Genomic DNA, 27824 nt, shown 5'->3' with positions numbered 1-27824 from the left:
AAGCTGACACCTGCTCTATCCCTTATATAGAAGTCTGAATGATTAAGAATAAAAAGACATCACAGATTGCCAAATAGCATTATCAAAGAAAACATGGCTTCATGAAGTATGCTACAATGCACCAGAGCAGCTTTAAAAGGTGTGCAGTATATTGCTCAAGTGAACTGTGCTGCACTTTAACTGGATTCAGGATAGGTCCGCAATATTTGAGACATGGGGGGAGGGGGGGGGGGGGGGGGGGGGTGAGCAGGATGAATGTTTTCTAAAAGCAACTGAACCTCACAAAACTGCATGTTTCTTGTACTGTGGCTCTAAAAGACCTAGAGCTGCTATTGCATCATTTTTGGCTACATGATGCAACAAAGTGCATCATGTAGCCAAAAATGATGTGCACTGTAGAAAGAAAACACAAACAAAATCCAGGTCCAGGTGCAGGCCTCTGACTGTACTGACCGTGCCAAAAAGCTTCACACCTGCAGGATGGGCAGGCAGCTTAAAGTGACTGACTGAGGCGGAAAAAGCATGGAAGCAGATGCCAACTTGTTAATACTAGCGGAAGGATCAGCACGCTTTAAGTGTAATTACAAGACCGGTGAGCCATATTGGTGCCAAAGTGGCCAACATCAGTGAAGAGTAGACTCCAGATCTGAATGAAGGAGAGAGATGTGCCAACTTGACCATTAAAACTCTCTTTCACACACACAAACACAACACCTGTCTATTCTGTACCATATTTCCTGTGATATTTTTTTGGTCCTACATGAAAGGTGCTCGTCAAAACATGACATCTTCCCCACATCCTTCCGTGATTAACCTCCAAGAGAAGCACACCGACTGTACATTTTGGCTGCAAGGGTTATTTTTGCGTCTTAGAAGCTCCCCGGTTCCCCTTTGACTCGGGAGCTGCTGTCAGATCTCTTCTTCTAATGTAAACCCAACAGGAAAATGTGAAACCGACTCACCTCGGTAAATGACGAACAACTTCTCCGCCGCTTTTCACTTAAAAAAATCTTTAAGTGCTGCGCACAGTAAAGAGAGAGGAAAAGCAGAGCCAATTTTCCTATAAAGGAGTGAAAGCTGAGGTTAACATTTTTTTTATTATTATTATTTTTTTTTAACCGGAGTATCCTGGAAGGCGCAACAGTGTGTGAACACAAACCATCCTCGTAGCCTGGACTGTGCTCTCTGCGCCCGGCCACTGAAGGACGGAGTTTAATAAAGCCAACAGTGGTGGCCTCACAGCGGAAGTACGACAAACCCACTCCCAAAACAAAAGCGGAAGAGTCAAGCAGAAAAAACTACTTCCGGTTAGTCATTCATGAGCGATCAGTGTCTATATTTTCCATAAAATTACAGAACAGGGAAAAGATGCATATTTTTATACCCTAGTTAATACGGGGAATGCATTTATTCCACATTTAAAACATTTATTATTTTGATTTTTTTTTAATTTACTAAGTACTTAGTTTATCTCTAAAACATGAATTTAATCTTCTTCCTTGTGAATAGTACAGACACCAGGCCCCAAGTTTGTTAACTTTCTTTTAACACTACAGCCACATTAGATGTAAAATAAGGGTATTTACAGTACTCAAAAGCACAAAAGAATCAGCACTTTAAAGCATTATTTTGAAAGTATTTTTTGCTTCTGCTAAACGCAGCAAAGCCAAAGCATGTACATCTGCATGCGCAGTATTTTATGTGTTATGTATTCAGTCTTATTGTAGTTTCCATTGTTATTTAGTTGAATTTCAATAAAATGTAAATTACCCTTGTAAAACTTGACATCTTTAGTCACATTTGCATGTTTTTATGTGCTGCGTGTAAGCACGCCCACAGTTTCAGAGTCTCGTTGATCCTGGGGTATACACAACATTTTTCTGATAATTTCATATGAACATTGTGCAAGAATAGCAAGCAAAGCAAATCCATCTTCTACGGAGAGAAATTTGCCTCCAAAGGGTTGCAAATGCGTACGATATGATCCACAAGCGTAAACTAACCTTCATAAATGTTTACAATGATTTGTGTCTAACTTTTTAAGGACTCACGAGTGCTTCAATCCACACACAAACACCTGAAGTAAAAGGACCCAAGTTTTGGTAATCCTCATGCAGCCCATTCTGCAGTACCACTGTTAACCACAAGAGGGCGGAAAGCGAACATAAATGATAACATTTCACTGACGTCCACAGCTGCGAACGCAGCTGCTGGTGCCGCTGACAAGGAAACAGGAGAGGTATAAATTGTGCTTTCCACAATGAGCAGGACGTAAGATGACCTAATCTACACCAAAACGATGTAAAGACAAAGCATAAAGCAATCAGGTATCAACTTTTAATTGTTGACATTGAGAACAAACCAGAATTTTTTAAAGTTGTATATTATAGTTGAGGTGCATATTTTTGTATTAGACTTTATTTAACTGGCATGTATTGCTAGAGCAGATTTTGCTGAGTTTGTGTCTTGTTGACCTGTTTAAATTTAACATCATACTTTATAAAACCGCTGACATAACAAAAAATAGAAACTCAATTTAAAGTTTTCTAATTAGCAGGTCACATCTTAATGCAACTCATAGTCAGGGAATATCAAAAGTATCTGCAATTTTTCTGTCAAGCACAACCTGCACACAAACCTTTCAAAAACTATATTTAACAAATAAGCAATTTTAAATCCTTTCAGTAAGAGCCAGTGTTGCTCCAAAAATCAAAGGAAAAATAAACAAAACAAAACAAAAAAACGGACAATTACACACAGGAAAAGAGAAAGGAATAAGGTGCATTACATTCAGAAATCAAAGCATCAACATGACTTTAGAAAGTCAGAAATACAACTGGTGCGACCTGCAAAAATTACAGTATCTTCTTTTGGTCACAAAGCAAATACATTCCTATAAAAATGTTTCTTTTTAAAAATTTTAACCCTGATTCAATCACAGCTCAATAAATACATACAATTTCTTGTGTCCTCCTATGATAAACAGCAGAAATAAATACGCACATTGGATAGAGACCACGACCTAGAGTCACCATAGGAGCAGGTAACTCTTCTTTTACTGTGACTTTGTGATTTCTTGTGTTTTCAGTAATGTGGCCTCTAATTATTGTAAACATTCCACAATGCAAATTGACTCCTCGTATCAGAGTCTGCAAAGATATATTCATCATTTCCTCACAGGAAAATAACACAGTGTGGCCTTTATTTTCACAGCAGTTTGGGAGCTCAGTGGTGTGCTACTGAAAGGTGGGGCTCAACACAGGTTTAGTGATTTCACACTTTTTTAAGTGCATACATAAGTTAGTGTAATCTTTTTTTTAAAAGCCATCTTTAATGTACTTTGTGATTTTTTCTAATTTTATTGTAACAAGTTTGAAATGATCACGTCATATGGGAAATACTGTAGTCCCGTTATAACAGTAAAATATTATCTGTTCAATTCAGTAGGGAAGAATTTAGTCATGAGTGTGATACATTAGTTAAAAGTGAACAGGCGGGACCTGCTTTGTTTATGTGTGTGTTTTTCCTTTCTCCCAGGAATTCAATGATAAAACAGGAAGCAGCTGGCCAGTCTCTCAGCATCACTCACTTGGGTGTCCTCGCCCACCTACTCGCCTGCCTGGGAAGGTGATGACAGTATACCCTCTACCGTAAAAAAAACTAATTCTACTGCTGATTATTACGACTGATTACAAAAGTAAGTGTGTTATTTCAGTGGCTTTGAAGAAAACACTTTTTGTTCAAAATCTAGTGTGGTGTTCTACTGATCAGCTGAGCGTGCCACCTCTCCCAATTTGTGTCCATAAACCTCTTTGTGTGCGCCCCTGTTAATCTGACAGCAGCTTTTGAAAAAAAGGTTTCAGTGGCTTCCACCCGTCTCCTGCTTTGTGAAACCAAAGGCCAATCAGTGCAAAGTCAGGGATTTAAATAGTTTCAAAAATACATTATTTCTTCTTGTTCTAACAAACTTATTTCAACTGTACAGCCGTGTTTCAATAGAGCAGCACTTAGAAAAAAAACCCCCAAAACACTTCAAGCAAAAAAAATAAATAAATAAAATTCTCACAGATTTTTAAGTCAGTGTTGGCAGAAAAAGTACTGGACTGTTCGTCTGCACTGGTGCTGATGAACTGGAATTGTGCTTCTCAACTGTCAAGCAGTGCAGATCATATCAGGTGGAAGAGAAATTCATCCTTCTGTCCCTTAGACCGAGCCTATGGACATCACCGTCAGAGATTTTGTTCTTCCAGAGTCTGAAACCAAGTTCAATAACTTATAAAGGCCAGAACATTACCACAACATTAGAAATTAATAAGGTTTCCTTGGATAATGCAGGTCTAGCAGTGCAGGAAGTTTACCTGATGAGTTGCAGAGCAGGGCAGAACCTTAAGGCCTTAAGCAGGGCCTCCGCTCCAGAAACACTCAAGCTGTTGCACTCGAGACTGTGAGAAATAAACACTTAATCTCTCATGTACTGAGACAAGAGTTGTTTTCCTTATTGGTTTTATAAATATAAGAAAGCCTAAATGAAAAGTGAAATGAAAAAAGCAAAACTCTTGCAGTTGCGGGTCTTTATGTGTGTGTTTTACTCACTCTATCTGAGTCAGCGTATGACAGAAAGGCAAAACCCTGGCCACTTCCAGTGCCACTTCATCACGACAGTTATTCCAACCCAGACTAGACAGACACCAAGACATAGAGAGAGAGAGGTTTGATGAACAGAAGCTGAAGCATCACGCAAAAATGTTATCCTAAGATGCGAATATCATAAATTACTTTTAATTAAAAACTAGAGTGTTATGTACAACAATACCTTAAATAATTAAATAATCAATTCCTTAAAACGTGTGGTGCTGTGTAAAATTTAGGCAAAAACAGAATGAAATAATCTGCAGAGTTCAATCCATATTCTGTTCATAAGCGGCAATAGAAAACATCCAGTGTTTAAACTGAGAAAAATATTTACTCATTTTGTATTTGATGGGTTCACAGTGTCTCAGCTGGGACAAGGGCAACAAAAGGGTGGAAAAGAAAGTGGCATTATAAAGAAACATGTGGAGACCATTTAGCAAATAATTAGGTTAAAATGCAATGGGTTGGTCACATAGTGGGGTATAAAAAGAAGCAGTGATGGACAGAGGCTGAACAATCTGCAATAAAAAAAACCCTGAATATCTTCTCATACAGTGCATGACATCATCAGAAAGATTGAGTAGATTTGGAGAAATCCCTGTGTGCAAGGGACAAGGTCAAACATCAGTATTGGATGCCTGTGATCTTTGTTCCCTCGGATGGAAATGCATTAAAAACAGGCATGCTTCTCTCACAGAACTCCCTCAGGAATACTTCCAGAAATCACTGTTTGTGATTCATCTACAAGTGCAAGTTAGTGCATGTAAAGAAGAAGCCATATGTGATCATAGTAACTTTAAAAGGAGCTAATATTTTTCTTAAATGCTACATTTCAGTTAAAACCTTTGATGTGTTTTCTATTGTGAATAAAACATGAGTTTACAAGATTGACAAATCATTACATACAGTGTGTGCCAACTCTTATAGAACTGACATGTCCATGAGTAGAACACAGAACAGCACCAGATTATTAAATGTTTGATCACTTTGCTTTATCTTACCCAACTTCCTGTATGAGGGGACAGTGAGCCAGACTGGCTACAACAGGACGCAGCTCTGAAGTCCCAACAGAGGTCAGGCTGAATTATTGTGCAAAAGACAAAAAACAATCAGTAAGTGTAGTCATCTGTGTGAGCTGTGATTCTGAAAATAATCAAAGCAAATGAGTCTTACTTAATCTTTTTGAGGTTCTTCATGCACATTATGGCTTTGGAAAGGCTATTGGAGCCTTCATGGTCAATGTGGTTGAGCGAAATGCTATAAATGACACAGAAATACAGAAGAACAAAAAGGCTGAATAAGTGAGGGGAGAAACACATATCAATAAGAACATGTAACACTGTGTGAGACTTACTCTAACACACTGAGGTGTGTCAGTGATGGGAAAATGAGGGCCATCCTGGCAGCAGTGAGGATTCCCAGTTTGTTATCGGACAGACTGGAAGAGTGCACAAAAAGACATATAAATATGTACATTTTAAAACAATCTTTGAGTTGCTTGAGTTAAATGCCAATTAATGATATAGCCAAATATATAAAACTCAGCTTTTCCAAGGAAAATAAACAATTTTGAAGATTAAAATGTTCACTCAAAAGTTTTGAGGGCTTATTTTGTGCACTTCTTTAGCCAAATGCATGCACATGCAAACTCTTGCACAGTGTTGCAATCAAATGCCAAAAGCACATTTACAGGAATGAAACGCATTCTCACCAGAGCTCCTCCAGGTGGCTGCAGGCTTTCAAAGCCTCAAGCAGCTTCTCTCCTGATTGGTCACTGATAAGGTTCTTTGACAGCCTGGAGGATAAACACACACAGCAAGAAAAGCAAATTTACTCATTTTTAATAACTGTTAATGGACCATGTAAAGTGTTCTGTCAATAGTTTGTTTTTTTGATTATTCCACTTGATGGCGCCAAACCTAACTCAAACTTTACTTTTAAATTATATGGATAATAGACACCCTACACATTACAGTGGATTGATATAGCTCAATTAAATCTTCTCTATAGGTAACTGGAAACCCTTTTGAAACTGTGCCATAAACTACTTAAACGCTTCAACTTTGCAATAATATCATTTACAACTGATCACGGAATATTTAGGACCAAAGAAATTTCACAAGCTGACTTGACTTGTTCTTTCACAACTGTTTGCAAAGACATACTGCATGGTTGGGTGCTTGATTTGATTGATTGATTTGATGTGTGGCAAATGGACTGAAAACACCTGAATTCAAAGATTACGAGATTTGGCCCAGTACTTTTGTCCTTATGGCATAGATTGCATTAGTTACTGGAAGAACTTTGGATTGAATTTAATCTGGGTCATTGTTTCTGGCTATGCAACCTCAGATTCAGAATTCCTTCAGTTTACTTGATGTGTATAGGTTTACTGCCTGCCACAACAATTATTCATTGGGATCTACAAATAAAAGTGGAAGGAAGTAGAGACAGTGAGCCCAGTGGAGGCAACAAAGTTGCAAATTTCTTCATCAAATTTTGGGAAGCTTTCATTCAAGCCAAAGAGTTTAACTTGTGCACATTTAAATGAGTACTTCAGGGGTTCAAACCGGAGCTGGATATGTAAATATGAAGTATAAGCATAAAAAGACCATTCTCTTTAAAAAAAATAAGCATAAAAGCATAAGGGACGGTAATATGAAAAACATCTTGAGCCTGTAGACATTTTGTGGCTGTCAGTCAAACACACTTGGAAGGACGAACCTGCTGCATAGTGCAAACAGTTGGTCCCCATAAAGGAACGATAAAATTGCTGTAACATTCTGAATGACTTGCACGTCTCAACCTGTGGTTCTGATTTATGGCCCAGCATGTACTAATATTTTTATTATTGGATTGTTTACAAAAAAGGCAAAGAAACTACTTCACACTCATGTTGTATATGACAGGATAAATGGAACTCGGCATGAGTATAATCTACAGAAGATTGGTCATGTGACATAAACAAAGTATTTTAAAGCATTAATAAAAATATTACTATTTCTCTTGGGGTGAAGGTGAACATATCCTGGAGAAAACATGTTGGAAATGCAGCTAAAGGGTTTTGGAGATCAGTAAAATACAAACTTTCTATGTTTTCCACCCCCTGTGTACATACTTTATCTTCCTGAGCTCTTTCCAGTTCGGAATGAGCCTGTTCAGCTCTTCTATTCCTCTGCAAGCCATCCTCCAGCCCCCCAACCTGAGAAAGAGCAAATCCAACATTCTCAAAGCCAAGCTTCTTCTTTTTTTAATGACAGACTGACAGAAGGTGAATGGTAATGTCCAGTGAGCGCTAGGTATGAATGAAAGACTCACTCTATCTGCTCTAAATGTGCGTGTCCCTTCGTGGCAGCCAGGAGATCCAGAACGCTGAGATTGTCCATTGCTGTGACAATCTCATTCAGCCTGGTACACACACACAAAATGTATTAGTTATGTTAGGTAGATGTGTATTTTGATGAGGATTTATAGCCATGGGAATATGATCTGTATGTTAGAAATGCATAAAAGGCTTTGACATATGCTGACCAGGCACCTTGCCAGCTACATTTTACAGCTTAGTGCTATGAGAGAACTGGGAACGATAAGGGACAAATTTGTCCCTGCGGTGGGGGGATTAGTAGGATCAGATCCTACTAATTAATTACGAGGTTCATAAGAGCCTGATGACATGCTGGTATGACAAACAGCACCAACATTGGCCAACAAAAAGCATCATGTGCATTATAGTGTAAATGCAGAGTGAAGTGCACTGTGGTGAAAACAGCAAAGATGTCTGCCTGGAAGAGTTTTGATCTCTGTTCAATAAATCCTGAAGACTATGTGGTAAAGAACAAACCAAGATTTACTTTAGCTCTTGGATTCTGACTACTGCAAAGAAACAGAGAGTGTTTCTTACCTGAGACGGCGAATAGAGTTGATATGTTTTAGAGCTCGTGCCAGACACATCCTGCTCTCCTCATTCAGTGCCACAGAATCCAAACTTAGGGTGCACAGAAAACACAGAAAAAAACTGACATTTTTTAACAGCTTCTTTATTTTATCCAACAGAAAAAACAGCTGTATTGTTGTATCTGTGTGTGTGTGCATGCCTTACCAAAGGTCTTCAAGAATAACACACTGTCCCAGTGCTTCAATGAGCTGCAGTCCTCCAGGCAAAACACAGTGGGAAAGACTACAGCAGAAAAGTTCCATTGTGAACAAATGTTTATTCACTGTGTGTAACATTTTACAGCAGCCTAAATATAAGTTCATATTCTAGACATTATTTTTCACACAGTCATGTACATCCACACTCATCTTATATATCATAAATGCTTACTTAAGTGATCGTAGACAGGGCAGAAACCTGGTCATATTCTGAGCTGCCGTCTCACTAATCTGATGACCCGACAGACTGGAAGAAACAGAGGATGGTTAGAGCCCCCCAGTGCTCGGTGTAACACATTCTGAAGTAACTCTTACTGTAATCACATTACATTTTTCAGTAATATATTACTACTATATTACTAAATTTAGTATTACATTACATTTACTTATGTTGCTACTTGCATTACAAAGGCTCAATAGGCCAGACAGACAAAAAGGAAAAAAACAAAAAACATCTAACAAGCCTTTATTTTTCTTGTGTTTGTGCTACAATCAGCTGGTAGACGATCACTTTTTGGCACAACACCTGGAGCTAAGGGGGCAAAACAATCGCATGAGTGCTGCTGTTTGACTGAGGAAGAATAAAGTAGTCGTGGTAAGCCAATCACATGACCACTTAAAGATGACAAAGCAACAAGGTGATATATACCAGTTTTTAAATTGTGTTGATGGGCCACGTAAAACCAGAGTCATGATAAACAATATATACGCCTGTTTTTTCCTCAATAGTTTCGTCACGTTTACTGTCTAAGGACAGCGCAGCGAGCACTCTCTGCTTATGAGCAAAAAAATTAAAACAAAAAACAGCCTGTTCGTGTTGGTGGAAAAATGTACCATGTTGACCGATCAAAAAATGATATGGCAACATGACATGTGGTTGTTTAGGAAGAGGGGGAAGTTTTAGGAGTGACGGCGAGAGGAAGAGAGAGAGAGAGAGACAGCAGAAAAAGAGAGAGAGCGAGTTTTGAGATGTGAGAAATTTGCGACGTTTAGCATGTTTGGAGCGTCTAGTTCATGTGTTGTCTTGTGTAGTTAGTGTAGTGGTGTGGATAGTTTTGTGTTGTGTGTCAGAACAATGAGGTGACTGCTGAATGAAAACAGGAGGAGTGATACACCTGCTGCTGTCAGACCTGCAGGTATCAGGCTGTGATGTTCTCCTTCATAGTGGACAGAAATATTTGGAGTGGCACAAATAATTTGTGTGACATCTTATTGAATGCAGAACAGCTGATTGTTCTGTAAATAGTTTGAAATGGTTATTAAAAAAAGGGTAAAATGTAAATGGCTGCAAATAACTTTGTTGTTTGCAAAACTTTAGGATAGGATTTTAAGATTGACAATTTATTTTTGCATTTAAAGTTATGAAATATGTTTCATTAAACATGTTTGTGGTTGTTACAGTAAAAAATATCACTTTTTCTACTCTGATTTGATGTTTTTTGTTTGATTTTAGCTCAATTGTGTTAACACAGTATGTCAAAATGAAAACATAACTGTAAATTCAGACACGTGAGGTTGTGCTGAAAAGGATGATACCAAACAAGGCAAAGTAAATAGTTTTTAAAGGTGAAATATGGAGGAAACATCAAAGGTAGTTAAAATGGCCAATTCTACCCTGGACCCCAGAGGGATAAACATTTTTTTTAAAGTAACGCAATAGTTACTTTTCAAGTAGTTAATTACTTTTAGAATCTTGTAACTTAGTTACTAACTTTTTTGAAGAAGTAACTAGTAACTATAATTAATTACTTTTTCAAAGTAACTTGCCCAACACTGGTGACAATGCATTTAGATCATTATACAGAGTAACATGAAAGTAATGTAACGAATATTGTAACAAATCCTTCCTTTGGTGAGAAATTAAGTAATTTACTGCATCACTTTTAATTACTTTACATTACTTTGAGCAGTGAGCCTCTACATTGGATCCACCTGTCCACAGAAGATCATGAAAACAGTTCACCAGGGGGTGTGAAGGGAAAGGTGTTTATTTATCATACTGGGCCTTTATTCTGGGCCTCACCAACAGAGATGGGCAGTAACGCGTTACTTGTAACGCGTTACTGTAATCTGATTACTTTTTTCAAGTAACGAGTAAAGTAAGGGATTACTATTGCAAAAACGGTAATTAGATTACCGTTACTTTCCCGTAGGAACGCTGCATTACTGCGTTACTAAAACCGTGATTTTTTGCGAGAATGTCTCATGACAGTGACGTAAGCGAGTGCGACCTTTGTGAAAACAGCTGTGTGCAGATCAACAATGGATCACATATCGATTGTGGGAGAGAGTATGAGCGTGCAGCATTTAAAGCGTGGAAGTACTGACCTTACTTTGAGTTTGATTCCATAAAAAGTGACAAAAACATTAGCGTCCATCGTGCGTGGGAAGAAAACTTATTTTTACAGCGAAAAAAACCCCCTAAACTTCCAAGCAAGCACCGAGTGCGCTACGACGTGATGGGAAACTCACAGAGAAACTCGCGGATTCTTCAACTGACCACGACACACCTGCACCAGGGCAAACCTCCGCCTACCGCAGTCCTGCTTTACAGGTGAAAATAGAGCAACAGGACCGCTGAGTCTTTGACTTTATTTATTTTCTGCTGTGTTTTACTTGCATCTATTTGAAAGAGTGAGTGTAAACACAAAAACTATTTTATTTTATGTGCTGGAATGTGCAGAAAATAGGTTTAAATGTTAAACTAATTTATTCAAGTCAGAGAATGTTGCATATAATTACATTTTTGCTTGATGCATAAAGTTAAAAGATTAAAACTGATAAAACAAGTTAAAAAAAGAGAGACTTTTCCATTTGATTACATTTTGTATGATGGGTTATGCAGAAAAGGTAGAATTGGGCTGAAAGATCTATCGCTTTATCACCTCTTCAGGTTGTAAATCGTGTTTTTAAAAAGTAACTAAGTAACTAAGTAATTAATTACTTTTAAAAATAAGTAATCAGTAAAGTAACGGGATTACTTTTTGGGGGAAGTAATCAGCAATTAGTTACTGATTACTTTTTTCAAGTAACTTGACCAACACTGCTCACCAAGAATGGCTTATATATTTGGGTTTTTTATGAGCCTGTCACTTCTTCCTCCACGTCTTCACTACACTTGTTAAATACATATACCAAGTTTCTGACTAAAAGCTCGTTGGGAACTACTGTATTGGTGAAAAATACTGTTTTATGCCTTTGAAACTGTGCTAGCTTTGACATTTATCAACTAAATGAGAACAAATTATGCTCCAGGCTGCTAGTAATGAAAATAGTTCTTTGCCAAGTTTTATGTGTAGGCACAGCACTGGTTCAACTTGAGTGTCTTTTCTGCGTTTGAACAATCCATGAGTCAGTGTTAAATGGCTGAATAAAAAACACTCCTACAAAAACGTTCAGGTACAAGAAAATCTGGTTTGCTGGAAACATATTACAAAGAAATAAAGGGTGGCTCATTACTTTTGCACAGCACTATAGGTAGCGCTGTGGAGCAGTCATTAGCAGTACTGATGGTGACCGAACAAAGGGAAACAGAGGAAAGTGTTATAATTCCTCCTTAAATTGGGAACATTATAAAATCCTAACAGCAGTTATGACAATCTGAGATATGGCCACCTTTTCAAGGTTTTGGAATCATGCAATCCACAGCTGCTTTTTTATATTATTATCATTATTATTTTTATGAATGCTCTAATTTCCCAGATATCCTGAATGGAGCATTGGCCATGTAGGTATTTGTAATGTCCAGTGGAAGAGTGTTGCTAAATGAATGAATCAATAGGGGAATTGAAAATTAATGTTCTAAAAATGCTTCGGACAAGTTCTAAAATGTGTTGCTCACTTTAAGTGCTGAATTGTGTTAGGCTGCAGGAAGACCTGTGACAATGTCTCGAGCACAGTCACATCACTCTCTTTGGAAGCAATATTGTGGATGACAGAGAAAATAGTTGTTATAGGAGATCTTTAAAAGTCAGGTTGGTCAAATTTGAAAAGGTTCTGACCTGAGTGAAGTGAGATTGGGCAACCGGGGAAGAACAGAACAGAGAAACTCAGCTCCCTCTACACCGAGGCTGTTGTGGGAAAACCTGAATGGGAACAAACATTTTTTTTTTTACTAATTTATTTCCCTTGAGTACTACAGAGCACATGCCAATGTTAAATACTGAAATGTGACTACTTACTCCAGTTCTGTCAGAAATGGACAACTGAGGATGACGCTCTCTATGGCTGCAAGCTGATACACATTTACTGCACAGTCCACAAGGCTAAAGCAGAGAGATAAGAGGAATTCGTTTTTCCTTTATACTGTCTTTACTTTCAAAGGAATTCAGCCAGAGTGTGGTGTAAATTAATACAATTTACTAGAAAAAAAGAACAACCTTTACAACAGTGGGCTTTTTCTTTTTTCCTGCAAGGAAAGCTAAATATATAGCATATACACTGAGTAATATAGCAGTGCGTGGAGGCTGTAATCAAAGTGTGCATTCCTTGCAGGTATCATGAAAATGTAAAATATAATGTATAAAATAAAAAAGCACCCAATTTTCTTTATGGCACTCGATTGAGCTGCATTTCCAGAGAGATCACTGCAAACAAACAAGCAAAAGACACAAATCAAAAATCGGAATCATTTGATTTCTAGAAACATTAAATTCAAAATAACTGTTATTTTATATTTACACTTTAATCAATAAACTCCCGAAGAGTACAGCTGCTGTCTATATAACAATCATTAAACAATAATCATTACCTATCTGTCGTCAGTCCAGTGGAACTGGTCAGGTGGAGTGTGTTTTGATGAATCCTGGAAAATGAATATAGTTCACAGCTTTGACACACATACTGTATCTTTATTTGGGGAATGTTACAATATGTTTGATTTGTTTAAAATGAGCATTTCCTGACATCTGTGTTCATTTGCATCTATATGCATATCTTACCTGACAGTTTGAATATTGCTATTGAGTTGCAAACAGTGGAGCATTAATCCAACCGCTTTCTCAGCGCTGATCCAACGCTCCTCAATACTGAGTAGAAAAGCACGTGTAATACACTCATTATAATTCAATGCTTTAACAGCCGTTCACTGAACAGCCATGACTGATTTGGATAAGTTGTAGTTTGAAAAAAGCCTGAAAACATTGACAGAAGAGATAATAGTAAAGATTCTTTTGTCTCACCTGAAAACACATCCACTTTGACTGAAGCTCAGCAGCTGTAGGAAATGTTCAGTCTGCTCCAGTAAGCTGTGGTTTAATCTGCAGATGAACCACAGACATATCACTATGTACTTTCTGATCATGGTTAGATAATGGAGGCCAGAAAGGAAGGTTAAACCCTGAATACCCTGAGACTCTTAGCATAAAGAGACTTTTAATAAATAATAGATGCATTTCTAATCAGTTCCTTGCTGTCTTAATGCATGCTCAATCATCCTGGTAAGAAAATCCCAAAAAGGTTCATCTTAGCGTTTTAAGTGGGAGAAACGTTTCGTCACTCATCCAAGTGACTTCTTCAATCTTAGCTGACTGCAGGTTTTTCCAACCTTATAAACAGTACATTTGCACAATATCTGAAACTAGCACCACTGAATGAGCAATGGGCTGTGAGGTCAGTGACTTGATCATTAATCAGGCAATTTCTTGCTGGTAGTTTCAAATCTAAAATGTTAACAAAGAAATATGGCCTTGTTGTGATCTTTCCATATTTTACAAGAAGTCAGTTTATGAACCAGTTTTATTAAGTGTAATAACTAATTAAAAAGAGGCCATTGTTTTTATCTGATGAAACCCAAAAATTTGTCTTAAGATTGAGGGATACTTACTCCACTTTGGCCAGATGGGGACAACTGGACACAATCTCTGCTAATCGGATCAGATGTTCATGCTTCAAACTACCTTCCCTGATTCTGATGGAGAAATAAAGCAGAGAAGGCAAAAAAAAAGCATAAAGAAATTTAGATTTTTGCAAAGTTAGTGCCAAATCCAAAATGTACTAAAATCTTTAAAAGGCCTTAACCTCTACTAAGCCCCCAAATTACATTGTAATAGTATTATATACTGGACGTTTATTGAGAGCTGGAGGACGCTGAACTCTTGTTACTGTGAGTGCTAGAGTTAAGGAAGGTACTTTCAGAGCTGCTAAAATCGATCAGACACCAGAAACTAATTATGTCTTCGAATATTTACAACCACATTCTAAGGTTCACTGCTATGCTCAGCTCTACTTCTGACATGCAAAGTCAGTTCCTTGTCGCCCACAGTGTGCAAGCTGGATTTAGAAGTTTTCAGCCGTTCATCTTTGCTGATGCAGTCAGTCAGTTTACCGACTCAGTGCATGAACCTTCAGATGTAGAGAGAGTTCACATATCTGTGCATACCGGTGAGATGTTTCCTGTGCTGCTCACGCAGGAAAAATTACAAAGCCAAAGGAGAGAGAGTCTGGTTTTTTTTCACAATGACACTTTGTTACTTTGAATACATCAGCTGTTGACTTATACAATCAGACCACATGTAAGTTTCCTTTTGTTCTTTTCTGTCTGCACACTAGTGCTGCATGGAGCTCTGCACGTCTGCATTAGTTCACGCCTCCTCTCAACATTTTAACACTCTTCAAATTTCCTGTCTACGTTGCCCTAAGTGGTGACTTTCACCACTTAGGGCTATTGTGCTTTAGCACTAAACTTTAGTGCTAAAGTTTCATGAGTGTTAATGAGTTCATCAGCTCATTTTTTTTTTTTACTTTATCTGAAATGAAAATGTTTAAAATTTTTACTGGTTTCTTTTTTGCTGTATACAGCAAAAAACCAGTAGGTGTGAATTCTGTGTTTTTACTCGAGTCACTGTGCTCACCTCATCAAAGTGACTCAGTGGTTGTAGCTCAGGTGGCAGAGCAGGTCAGCCACTAATCAGAAGGTCGGTGGTTCGATCCCAGGCTGCTTCCTGGCTGCATGCCAAATATCCTTGGGCAAGATACTAACCCCATGTTTGCCTACTGGTGGTGGTCAGAGGGCCCGGTGGCGCCTGTGTCCGGCAGCCTCGCCTCTGTCAGTGCGCCCCAGGGCAGCTGTGGCTACGATGTAGCTTGCTATCGCCAGTGTGTGAATGGGTGAATGACTGAATGTAGTGTGAAGCGCTTTGGGGTCCTATGGACTAGAAAAGTGCTATACAAATGCAGGCCATTTACCATTTAATACGGGCACCGTTTCAGGATCAGAGTCAGTGTTTTGAAATTTTGGATGGAACTCCTACCTCAGAGTTTTTTCCCGAGTTTCATTTTGTCTGAACCAGATGAGGCATCGCTCTTCTTCTCCTAAGCTACCAGCAGACATCAGAAAGTAGAGTCCATGGACAAAGAGAGAGACATGCACAAATATTTCATTATAGATTACTTAGAAGAATTCCATTAACTTCTTTCCTTTGTGCAGACTTACCTCACTTCCACACCAGAGACATTAGCACAGGTACACAATGTGCTGGCCACAGCCAGCAGCCCCTGCTGGGTCAGTCTGTTGTTACTGAGACTGCACATGAAGATTCAGAAAAGAATTAGTCTATATTTTACTCATTAACTACAATACACATCATTTCTAAATATTGTAGCTTCATACTCTCAGTCTACCTGAGGTTTAATTTATTATATATTCAGCAGACAATATATTAGGTACACCTAGCCATGTTCAGAATCACTTAAATCACCTTTTTTATTAACCCATTCAGATGTTCACTTTGAACTGCATTAGGGCATCTTCACCTTATATACATGCCTAAATACATGTTGCTGTCATGTCACTGACTGATTAGATATTTGTGTCAACAAGCATTTAAACAGGTTAACTAATAAAGTCGGTGGTGCGTGTACATTTAAGTATTTTTTACTCTTCTGCTCTATATTTAATATAGAACTTAATATGTTTAAAGTCTTACTTGACATAGGTGCTGATTTTTAGCCTTGGTAGGGAATGCACAAAAGAGCCCACGTCTTCATCTTCCAGCTGGTTACTTGACAAACTGTGATGAAAGAAAAGCAGAGCTGAGCATCCTTACTGGATAAAAGCTCAGGAAGAAAACACTGGACTATCCATGGCTCCATGGGTGTGTGGTTATGATTCTAAGATTGTGTGTCTAAATGTTTGTGTGGCTCATACTCTAGATCTGAAAGCTGGGGACCCTGCTGCAGGATCTCAAGAAGTTTCTTCAAGTGGTCACCCTTCAGGCAAAAATGAGTTAACCTGTGTTACACACAATCAGGGAGACAAAAAAAAAACATAGCACATGAAGTTGATTAATTACTAGTTATAGTAATTATTGTAAGATGCCCTCTTTTACCTGAACTTTCTAATTCTGCGGTGATTAAACTGGCAGATTGTAAAATACAGGACACCCAATGTGCTTCACACTATATAATATTGTCTTTTTCAATGAGTACCATAAAATCTTTAATTAAACTGCGCATTTCTACAGTTCTATGTATAAAACAGAAAATGACAACATATATTTTCAGTCAAATTCTAAAATAAACACAGCTTGAAATGCAGTTTAAAATGAGCAGCTAAAACTGCTATAGTGCATGAGCCGTGAATACTTGGGTAAGTGACAAAGTGAGCGGTCTGAAAACACCTACAAATGTTGTTAAGTCATCAGTAAGCAGTGAAAATGTTGCGGATCACAGACCTGCAGCTCACTTGTTCCACTTTCACTGTATCAAAATTGATGAAGGAGTCACCCCGAAGGCTAAAGAAGAGATCAAAGCAGCAATTAACCAAAACAGGTCAGTTAGAGAATTAAAGTAATTGCAGCTACAACTAAAAAGTGTGGTAGGGAAAGGAGCATCACATGAACACTCAAATATGGCATGGTGTGTTGTGATGAGTGCCACAAAAGTATTCACTGTACCTGAGCTCAACCGACGTCACTCGCTGACTGTGATTCAAACAGCTGACCAGCTCGAGTGCATCGGTTGCAGATGTGATGCTCTGTCTGACACTATTAGGAATACAGAATGAATATAGTATATTTCATTTGATGAGGTTCTTAGTATCTTACACAGTCTGAAAATAATTTCCAAACATAGTTCATAGAATAGCCACAATTTGCTTTGCCAGATTTAGCCATACAGGCTAAACTTCATCTGTAGTCTCTGGTAGGTTGATAGCGTTAATGAATAATAAAGACACCAAATGCACAAAGGCAAAATATGTAAGTGACAGAAGCATATATATGGTAAAAGAAAAACATACTGATATTATGTATTAAACATCAAAGTTTTTAATTTATAAATATCTGCAAATCTATTTTTTTGTTCTTAAAGTCATTAAATTTTAAATACTTCAGTATAAAAATAAAGACAAAAATGAATCAATATAAATAATTCATCTATAGACTGAATAAAAAGGACCAAGAATTACACCTAAAGGCATTTCAAAGTTATTGTTAACTATTTGCAGGGTTTAATTATACATTTTCATTGATGTTGTTGATGTTTTTTATCTGTAAGAGGATTTTCTCCAGTTAACTACAAGGTAATTACATAATGTCACAAACTATATATAATAAAATTAAATGAATATGTCTAGAGAAAAATTATACACTTCTAATATCACACTTCCAATTAGAGTCGACAGCATAAAGTGAAATTACAACAGAATTTCTGCAAATCTCCTTGCAGTGTAGATGAGATTGCAACGTTCTGCAATCTCCTATAACAATAGTGATCTTCCATAATTTTTTTGTTTTATGGACCTAACATATACCCTGTGATAGGAATAGCATAGATACCCATTAGTTAAAAATAACTACACTTAAAATCACCTTCCAAATATTCAAATTTTGTGCTCAGTAATCTCAGTAGGGTGTCCTTTAAAAAGTACTCAGCAGCTTTTTTCCATATCTTCACATCTTTTCCCTACTGCACATCCGCATAATCTGACTGTCTATTGCAGGTTGTAATCCAGTGTTATTATTAATACTTGCATTAGTGTGTATGCCTTACTTGAGTCTCTGCAGTGACGTCATCTCTGGCAACACTTTGAGAAGATTCTTGATGGCTTTGTCGGTAAGTGAACACTGAGATAACCTGACAGAACACATTAGTGCATGAACATGAACGTGTTCAGTCACTACTTTAAATACTGTTGAATAATTTGCAGATATACAATAATAAAGCTTACTCTAACTCCCAATGGAAGCGACTCTGGACCAATTTTCTACATACTTTGGTTATATCAGATGGTAGGATGCTGCTGTCCTTTACTCTAGAAAGAAAAATAAAAGGGGATCATTCTTTTGTATTCATAGTCAGAGGTCAGATTTGTACTTTTCTGCATGTCTTTATTTGCTCACTGTACCGGAACATCTTCAGCTGCTGCTTGTCATCACTGACATAGAAATACAGTAGAGAGTTAGATTATTAAACAGAAAAACTAAACGGAGACAACAAGAATCAGACTGTGTGAACGTTTGCATAGATGCAGGTCTTCTACCTTTCATCTGGGCAGAACTTTAGATTGACTTCCTCTTCGCCTCCGCCACTGTAAAACCAACAGAGCACAACAGCCAATTATAATTAACCTGACTGATTACTGTAAAACTATATGACCAGTGTTGGGCAAGTTACTTTGAAAAAGTAATTAGTTATAGTTACTAGTTACTTCTTCAACAAAGTAACCGAGTTAGTAACTGAGTCACAATATTATAAAAGCAACTAATTACGAGGAAAAGTAACAATTGCGTTACTTTAAAAAAATGTTTAAATATGTATAAGAATCCCCTCTTAATGGAACTTACTAAAATACAAACATATAAATAGCTAAACATACTTGAAAATACTAAAATATATATTCAGCTGTTTGTTATAAAACTGAAAATATAATTGAAATAAATGGGCAGTTAACAGAAGGAACTAATAAGAAACATTGTACACTAATCTAAACTATTCAAATGTTACTTTATGAAAATATGAAATAAAACACCAATCAGATAAACTCTAGATAGAACAATACAACACACTATGACTACCATGACTACCTTACTCTTCCTCAGCCAATCAGCAGCACTCGTGCGATTGTTTCGCACCCCTAGCCCCCGGTAAGATGACATAAGCGTCAACCATCTGTGTGTTTAAAAATAGTAACACACCCACACCGCTTTTTTTTCTTAGTAATGGTAACAGTGTTTTAACGATAGTAAAAGTAATTCGTTAGATTATCTGTTACTGAAATAAGTAACAGCGTTAGTAACGCTGTTTATTTTAATGCAGTTATTCCCATCACTGTATATGACATGTAGTATTGTATGTAATTATGTATTTATAGTATTTTTCAAACAGATAGATTTTTTAAACCCAGACCGGGATAAGAGGCACAAACAGTTGGGTAAAGCAGCTCTTGGTATCATTAAATAGCTACAATGTAAAACAAAGATTACCTGATGTGAATTTCTGTTAAGGTGTTATACGAGCATAGAGCTGCAGCCAGCATTACCACCCCTTCCATGTTGATGTCATTTTTACTGGCACTGGAAAAACCAAAAGCAATTAGCACAAGGAAGTTGGTGTTGGCTGTTTGGAACCTGTTTGGTGAGAAAACAGCTGACCATTTGCCTACCTACTTTGTATATCTCAATGTAAAAAACAAAGAGTCATCTTTCTATTGAAATACTCGCAAATTACTAGAGAGGCAATAGAGGGAAATTCCACCACCAGGGTCACTTACAATATAGTTGTTGGTATCTTTAGCTACAGTGGGGCAAACAAGTATTTAGTCAGCCACCGATTGTGCAAGTTCCCCCACTTAAAATGATGACAGAGGTCAGTAATTTGCACCAGAGGTACACTTCAACTGTGAGAGACAGAATGTGAAAAAAAAAAATCCATGAATCCACATGGTAGGATTTGTAAAGAATTTATTCGTAAATTAGGGTGGAAAATAAGTATTTGGTCACCTCAAACAAGGAAAATCTCTGGCTCTCACAGACCTGTAACGTCTTCTGTAAGAAGCTTTTCTGTCCCCCACTCGTTACCTGTATGAATGGCACCTGTTTGAACTCATCATCTGTATAAAAGACACCTGTCCACAGCCTCAAACAGTCAGACTCCAAACTCCGCCATGGCCAAGACCAAAGAGCTTTCGAAGGACACCAGGAAAAGTATTGTAGACCTGCACCAGACTGGGAAGAGTGAATCTACAATAGGCAAGCAGCTTGGTGTGAAAAAATCAACTGTGGGAGCAATCATCAGAAAATGGAAGACATACAAGACCACTGATAATCTCCCTCGATCTGGGGCTCCACACAAGATCTCATCCCGTGGGGTCAAAATGATCATGAGAACGGTGAGCAAAGATCCCAGAACCACACGGGGGGACCTGGTGAATGACCTGCAGAGAGCTGGGACCAAAGTAACAAAGGTCACCATCAGTAACACACTACAACGGCAGGGAATCAAATCCCGCAGTGCCAGACGTGTTCCGCTGCTGAAGCCAGTGCATGTCCAGGCCCGTCTGAAGTTTGCCAGAGAGCACATGGATGATACAGCAGAGGATTGGGAGAATGTCATGTGGTCAGATGAAACCAAAGTAGAACTTTTTGGTATAAACTCAACTCGTCGTGTTTGGAGGAAGAAGAATACTGAGTTGCATCCCAAGAACACCATACCTACTGTGAAGCATGGGGGTGGAAACATCATGCTATGGGGCTGTTTTTCTGCCAAGGGGACAGGACGACTGATCCGTGTTAAGGACAGAATGAATGGGGCCATGTATCGTGAGATTTTGAGCCAAAACCTCCTCCATCAGTGAGAACTTTGAAGATGAAACGAGGCTGGGTCTTCCAACATGACAATGATCCAAAACACACCGCCCGGGCAACAAAGGAGTGTCTCCGTAAGAAGCATTTGAAAGTCCTGGAGTGGCCTAGCCAGTCTCCAGACCTCAACCCCATAGAAAATCTGTGGCGGGAGTTGAAAGTCCGTGTTGCTCGGCGACAGCCCCAAAACATCACTGCTCTCGAGAAGATCTGCATGGAGGAATGGGCCAAAATACCAGCTACTGTGTGTGCAAACCTGGTAAAGACCTATAGTAAACGTTTGACCTCTGTTATTGCCAACAAAGGTTATGTTACAAAGTATTGAGTTGTATTTTTGTTATTGACCAAATACTTATTTGCCACCCTGATTTACGAATAAATTCTTTACAAATCCTACCATGTGGATTCATGGATTTTTTTTTCACATTCTGTCTCTCACAGTTGAAGTGTACCTCTGGTGCAAATTACTGACCTCTGTCTTTATTTTAGGTGGGGGAACTTGCACAATCGGTGGCTGACTAAATACTTTTTTGCCCCACTGTATAAATATCTCAAGGAAAGCTTTAAAAGAGGTAGAATTATTAATTAATTATTAGTTATAATGATTGTGTGTGAGCATTGTGACAGACTAGCAGCCTGTCCAAATATCTACCCCCCTACAGACACCCTATGCCACCCTATGACAAGCTCCAGCCTCGGTCAGAGAGAATAAATGCATGCGTGTGAGCTTACTTAATTTCCTGGATTTTGCTAAGACGAGGCAGGAAATCCAACAACTTCTTCAGACCCTTGTTGCCTAAACAGTTACTGGACAAACTGAAAAGAAAGGTTAAAAATGCTTTACAACTCAGTGTTTGTACATTTATCAAGAGAACATGACAAAAATGAGTCAGTATATCAATATCAGTAGTGCACACACACCTGAAATGTGTAATGAGTGTGAACAGTGGTCTCTTTTTCCTCTAAATGTGATACATTTGTTGAGATCTTTCTATTAATACTACAAATTACAGTTATTTACAATATTTATATATAATTAAATATGCGTGTGTGACATGCATAATAAATTTGTTAAGCACTGTATAAGCTATCTAATGGTTACCTGTAAGCAAAAACCATGATGGTGCATCATTTAAGAGGTGGTTTAGGATGATGCTCAGTTTACTTCATAAACTGAGCATACACTGTCATTTTTAGAATAATGTCCAAGACATCAGTTTTTAACACAAATGTGTAGTAGAAAGTTTTTTTTGATTGCCCGACACACTTTGTAAATATCTTTCCTTTCTTTGCACCATTATCTTCGTAATTGTAGACACTTGTATTCATACGGCTCCCCCTGAAAACTTTCTAGGCTTTTTACACATAAATTTATTATCTACTAATTAGAAATGGTCCTATTTTTATTATCTGTCCATGGTGTGTGCACTTTCATGGTTCTTGCTCATCTTACTCCAGCATAGTGAGATCAGAAGAGGTTCCCAGACATCTCAACACACTTTCCAGATCAGCAGGATACAGATTGCAGAAGCTGAGGCTGAAAGACGCAAAAGCTGAATGATTATCATTAATACTGATGACATATCATTATTGGACAAAGGATACACCTGAACAACCCATTATAACAATTAAAACATTAAAACTTTTTGCTAGATAACTGATGGTCTGTTGGTTACCAGCTTAAAATGATCGCTTTACTCATTCTAAATGCTACCCTACTATTGTTCTGCAACATCAAATATATTGTTGTTGTAAGCTTGTGTTACAGAAGCATTAACATACCAGAGAGATTTGGATATTCCGCTTGCAGGTTTTTCCCTTCCCCTAGCAAACACAATAGACACCTTAACAGGAACCTGTAATCTGCAACATAAAGAAACATTCAGATACAGAGCAGAGATGACAGCAATAACTCTAACATAAATCTAATTTTGCATTTCCTGGTACAGTATGTCTAGAAGTTCCTGCAACTATGGTTGCTAAGATTAAATGCGTGTTTGTACCTGACATGAAGCTCCATCACAGGAGGATAATCAGACAGTAGAGCAGTCAGAACCACCAAACCCTCCACTGATGAGCAGCTGTCATTAATGCTGAGAAAAGATTGTAAAACATCAGCTAAATGCTGCTGGGTTTTATGTGCAGGTATAGCAAAGTGCACAGCAAGCACAACACAAACAATTGATTTCTTTTAAAACCTAGTCTTACATGAGCTTGTCAGTAATGCTGAACTTTGGCAAAAACTCAGTCAGTGTCCTTAAAATGTCTTCATCCCACTGGCCTCCAGACAGACTAGAGTGCAAAGACATACAGTAAAACAGCCACACACATTGACAGGCCTTTGGCTAGCATTCATTTACCAATGTAATATGCACACAGTGTAGTTTGCAGATTGTTCAACTACTTTAGCAGAGGGAAAACAGTAAGTCAATAACTAGTGCATTGTTGCTATTCTATTCATTACTGATGTTGTCTGTGTCATCTGCTCTGAATAGGTTTTTCTAATTATGAAGGTGTGTACTTATGAAATCTTACTCTAGGACAGACAGCGCAGGGCATCGAGCCAAGGATTCAGCAAGTTTCTGCATCTCCGACTTGTTCCAATTCTGGTTCAGCAAGCTGGAGAAAAATGACACCATCATAATGCAAACGTCCATGATACAAAAAACCTCAAAAATACTAAACTGTGACATTTAGAGTCACATTTAAATCAACATCCATTGTGGACTTGCTACATGTATATCTTTGTACTACATTGTTGATGCTCAATAAACATTTAAAAAAAAAAAATTAAAACTAAAAAAATAAATCAACATCCACATAAACGTCCTTTCTAGTCACGATCTTTTGAAGCCAAAAAAAACCAAACAAACAAAAGAAAACAGTAAAGGTGAATGCACATTTGGCTGACACCCATTTAAAGGTGCAAAGTTCATCAAGGAAACTGGCAAATCTCTGTGGTAAGGCAGTTACGGTAAACTGACTTGTTTGTTTCATATCTTACCTGATTGTTGATTCAAGTATAGATTTATGGCTGTAGAGCGGAAAATATAAATATATCAGAATTTTACTATGTTCATTTTATTGCTTTATTTAGTTTATAAGCATAAAAGTCACCTGTTCATATCTGACTTTTGGAAGAAAGTTACTGTCAAGTCTTTGATCCCCCTGCAAAGAAAAAGAACCTGGACTGGAGTACACGTTTATGACACACTTATGTTTACCTGGTCTTGTCATTATAACTTCATCAATAGCAATCAGCTACTTTGAATTTCAGGAATCTCAAATCTCTATGACTGAGAAAATATTAATAGTGCAGTGAGCATTACTGACAAAAGCGAGTTAAAATGTGTGTAATTTTTATTTCTTTTAAACAACAATCCGTGTGCCATAACTGTGCCTTAACCGCCACTTCGTGTGCATGTGTGTGTGGTCTTACTCTGCATGAACATGTTGGATGTTCAAACATGAAGACATCGTTTTAATAAGACAGTCGACTGCATTCAGGGTTGTGCTGTTTCGTCCCAGCCTACAAAGAAGCACACACACATATGATCACCACACAAAGTCTTCTGCATTGTTAAGTACAGACGAGTCTTTGCATTAGAAATGTGAGAACTTACGCTACATTCGAAAGGTTTTGTAGTTTGGTAAAAATCTCTGCAATGCGACTGATTCCTTCATCCCTCAAATTGTTGTCACTTACGCTGAAAAAACCCCCCAGAAGAAAAATGAGCAGAAACTTTAAGCTCAGCATTATTAAAAGCATCTGGATAATCGAGCAGTAAGCTAATCGTGCACTATATTGAACAACAGAAGATATACTTGATATCAGTGATGTGTGGACACTCCTGAAGACCAGAGGCCAAACTAGCTGCTCCAGTAGCAGTCAGGCTGGCACCAGAAAACCTTGTGAACACAAACACAAACAGGTAATTATTGTCGTTAAGGGACAATTACCTTTAATATATTTTTCGCAGGAATAAAGCAACGATATAAAACATACTCTAGTTTTCGCAGGGATGTGAATTTAGGCAAAACAGACGACAACTTCTCAGCAAACTTGTCCCCATATTTGCGGCTATGAAAACTGTAAGGACACATAGTGAATTATTCATAAGGAAGCATCAGATTAGAAACTGCAAAAAGAAAAACAATCAGTTCAAAGCCTCAATTTAAAACAAACAAACTGCTTTTTACCAGCATCTCTATAGTTGATAGAATATTTCTTGATGCTGCTATGTTTTTAATTACAAATTATTATCTAAGCCGCCAGGTGGGAAATTCCAATGCTTAATCTTTTCTTGAATGTAGTATTTTAATTAAAGAGGATAAAACAGACTCGGATTCCCAGAATCATAATATGAGATGAGATCTATTTGTTTAAATGTCAGTGTGAATGTCTGAACATAACTAAATAAGGAGGCATTCAAATATATAAAAAATGGTAACTCTTTCTTAAAGAGGTGGTGACAGAGACAGATTTCTGTGACGCAGGGAATCAAACTAGATTCACAGACTACAAACTGAAAGCCAAAGTAAGGTTTATAGGAGCTTTGGAGTTGTAACCTGTAATCTCTTTTAACCCTGTATAATATTTGATACATGAGATTTTGAGACCTCTATATCATCAGCATGTTTCTAAAAAAAAATAAAAAATGAAACCTCATACATGGAAACTGTTATTTATTGATTTTTTTAATTGTCAGCATTTGTCCAATTTGTCAAATTAAAAGAAAATCAAATGTCTGGCATTAATCCATGCTTCAGGCTTTACAGGGTTAATAATTCACTCTATGTAATCCAGAATAAACTGGAACTAAATAACCGTGACAGAGGTAATTTGATGGGATTGAACACCGGTTATATCATGTTTGCTTTACTTGTATAATTTGTACAGGGTTTGGGGGTTTACAGCAGTTTTCTGAATTATAATTTTCACATTTCTAAATCATATAATGACGGATAGTTTATTACATGTACCAACAGTATTGTTAGTGTTTTACATGTGGATGATAACAACTTTTTTTTCACTCAATAGTCTTTTCATTGGCTGCCTTCCAGGTGGCTTTTCTTGCACATGCTTTCTCTCACACTGTATACTCTCTGGTGTTTGGAGCCCATCTGGTTCTATGTATGGGTGGTCTCTATTTGTCATGTCCAAAATGAAATAAGAAATATGTGCCGGTATTCTTTTTGTTTTCATATTTGTCAAGATCAAGAACCGGGTACTGGGTTTAGGATTAAGAGTTGGATGACTGCCCAAATAAAAAATCTAGTTTAATAGCTTACTTGTGCCTGGGTGAGATAAAGTATACACATGAAATAATTATGGTGTAACTATGTGAGAACTGTAGAGAACAGCTGATAAGTTCTGCTTGCACCCTTGACTGTTCACTAGTTCTAGTCTGCACAGGAGGATCGAACCACTGTCAGTAAAACAACATTTTCTGCTCACCACAGCTGTAAATATCTATTTCAGGTACCTTCTGCATCTTGTCAACAAGATATTTTCTGTGTATAGAGTTCCTACGCTGCTGTTCTGAACATACTTATAGACTGCTGTGTACAGTCACATTTTTCCTCATTCTAATTTCTAAGTTATCATTACAGTTTATGACTTGTATACTTATATACTGGTTCTCTTTATAACCACAAGCAGATGTACTGGTGTTCGTAATAAAATTGAGGTTTCGGTTTGTTTTACACACACATTAATGAGCTATCACTGCAGCACTTTTTCAGACACTGTCTCGCTTTACTTTTAATGTCTGAGCTGAAATCTTTATGGTCAATGCAACTTTATTTGATACCAAGATATCTTAGTTTCACAATATGTACGGGTTACGCTATATTTGTCATTAAATTCTTGTTTCGGATAAGGAAAACATCAGGAAGAGCAACTAAGGAGGGATAGCTTTCCCGCTAGACAGACATTAGATGTTAGTGTGCATAATTATATAAAATTAACAATAAAGATGTTTCAACTTTCAGAATTAGGCAGTATAAACAGATGACTAACACAATGTGACATGACAACGTGCAGCTTACAGATTTCGCTAAACAGATAGGCCCCGTCCCACCCACTCTTCAAGACATGCAAGTGCAAACTTGTGTGGAAAAACATTCTTTTTCGAGTTGATAAAGAAATACTTTCAAAGAATCAGTGGTTGTGTTTTTGCAGTTGAGTCCAGACTATTTTCTGTCTTCTTGTAACAAGAATACTGAGCTCATTCACTG

The 27824-nt window shown here is 37.6% G+C and overlaps 1 protein-coding gene across 1 annotated transcript in view; it reads right to left on the bottom strand.

The window, feature by feature from the left end:
• Window positions 1-4165: 4165 nt before the first annotated feature.
• nlrc5 (NLR family, CARD domain containing 5) overlaps window positions 4166-27824 on the bottom strand; it is a 37729-nt gene continuing 14070 nt past the window's right edge. Inside the window, exons 14-55 of the mRNA XM_085358609.1 lie at window positions 25591-25674; window positions 25410-25493; window positions 25208-25291; window positions 25024-25113; window positions 24702-24752; window positions 24589-24618; window positions 24120-24203; window positions 23793-23876; window positions 23588-23677; window positions 23367-23447; window positions 23038-23121; window positions 22317-22400; window positions 20208-20297; window positions 19265-19312; window positions 19130-19159; window positions 18953-19036; window positions 18775-18858; window positions 17679-17768; window positions 17457-17516; window positions 16931-17014; window positions 16710-16793; window positions 16217-16306; window positions 16035-16100; window positions 14609-14692; window positions 13965-14042; window positions 13725-13811; window positions 13535-13588; window positions 13323-13370; window positions 12966-13049; window positions 12786-12869; window positions 8957-9031; window positions 8732-8809; window positions 8534-8617; window positions 7951-8040; window positions 7751-7834; window positions 6344-6427; window positions 5987-6070; window positions 5806-5889; window positions 5634-5711; window positions 4594-4677; window positions 4359-4442; window positions 4166-4253 (exon numbers count right to left, since the gene is read on the bottom strand). Of these exons, the coding sequence (XP_085214735.1) occupies window positions 4172-4253; window positions 4359-4442; window positions 4594-4677; window positions 5634-5711; window positions 5806-5889; window positions 5987-6070; window positions 6344-6427; window positions 7751-7834; window positions 7951-8040; window positions 8534-8617; window positions 8732-8809; window positions 8957-9031; window positions 12786-12869; window positions 12966-13049; window positions 13323-13370; window positions 13535-13588; window positions 13725-13811; window positions 13965-14042; window positions 14609-14692; window positions 16035-16100; window positions 16217-16306; window positions 16710-16793; window positions 16931-17014; window positions 17457-17516; window positions 17679-17768; window positions 18775-18858; window positions 18953-19036; window positions 19130-19159; window positions 19265-19312; window positions 20208-20297; window positions 22317-22400; window positions 23038-23121; window positions 23367-23447; window positions 23588-23677; window positions 23793-23876; window positions 24120-24203; window positions 24589-24618; window positions 24702-24752; window positions 25024-25113; window positions 25208-25291; window positions 25410-25493; window positions 25591-25674 (3250 nt within the window). The 3' untranslated portion in view covers window positions 4166-4171. The remainder of the gene's footprint in view (window positions 4254-4358; window positions 4443-4593; window positions 4678-5633; window positions 5712-5805; window positions 5890-5986; window positions 6071-6343; window positions 6428-7750; window positions 7835-7950; window positions 8041-8533; window positions 8618-8731; window positions 8810-8956; window positions 9032-12785; window positions 12870-12965; window positions 13050-13322; window positions 13371-13534; window positions 13589-13724; window positions 13812-13964; window positions 14043-14608; window positions 14693-16034; window positions 16101-16216; window positions 16307-16709; window positions 16794-16930; window positions 17015-17456; window positions 17517-17678; window positions 17769-18774; window positions 18859-18952; window positions 19037-19129; window positions 19160-19264; window positions 19313-20207; window positions 20298-22316; window positions 22401-23037; window positions 23122-23366; window positions 23448-23587; window positions 23678-23792; window positions 23877-24119; window positions 24204-24588; window positions 24619-24701; window positions 24753-25023; window positions 25114-25207; window positions 25292-25409; window positions 25494-25590; window positions 25675-27824) is intronic.

This window comes from Diplotaxodon limnothrissa, linkage group LG7 (genome assembly GCF_057381915.1).
Source record: "Diplotaxodon limnothrissa isolate DT_005_m linkage group LG7, D_limnothrissa_male_GT1.1, whole genome shotgun sequence".
Lineage (NCBI taxonomy): Eukaryota > Metazoa > Chordata > Actinopteri > Cichliformes > Cichlidae > Diplotaxodon > Diplotaxodon limnothrissa.
The sequence above is the reverse complement of the archived record's forward strand: the minus strand, read 5'-3'. Positions and strand labels throughout refer to the sequence as shown.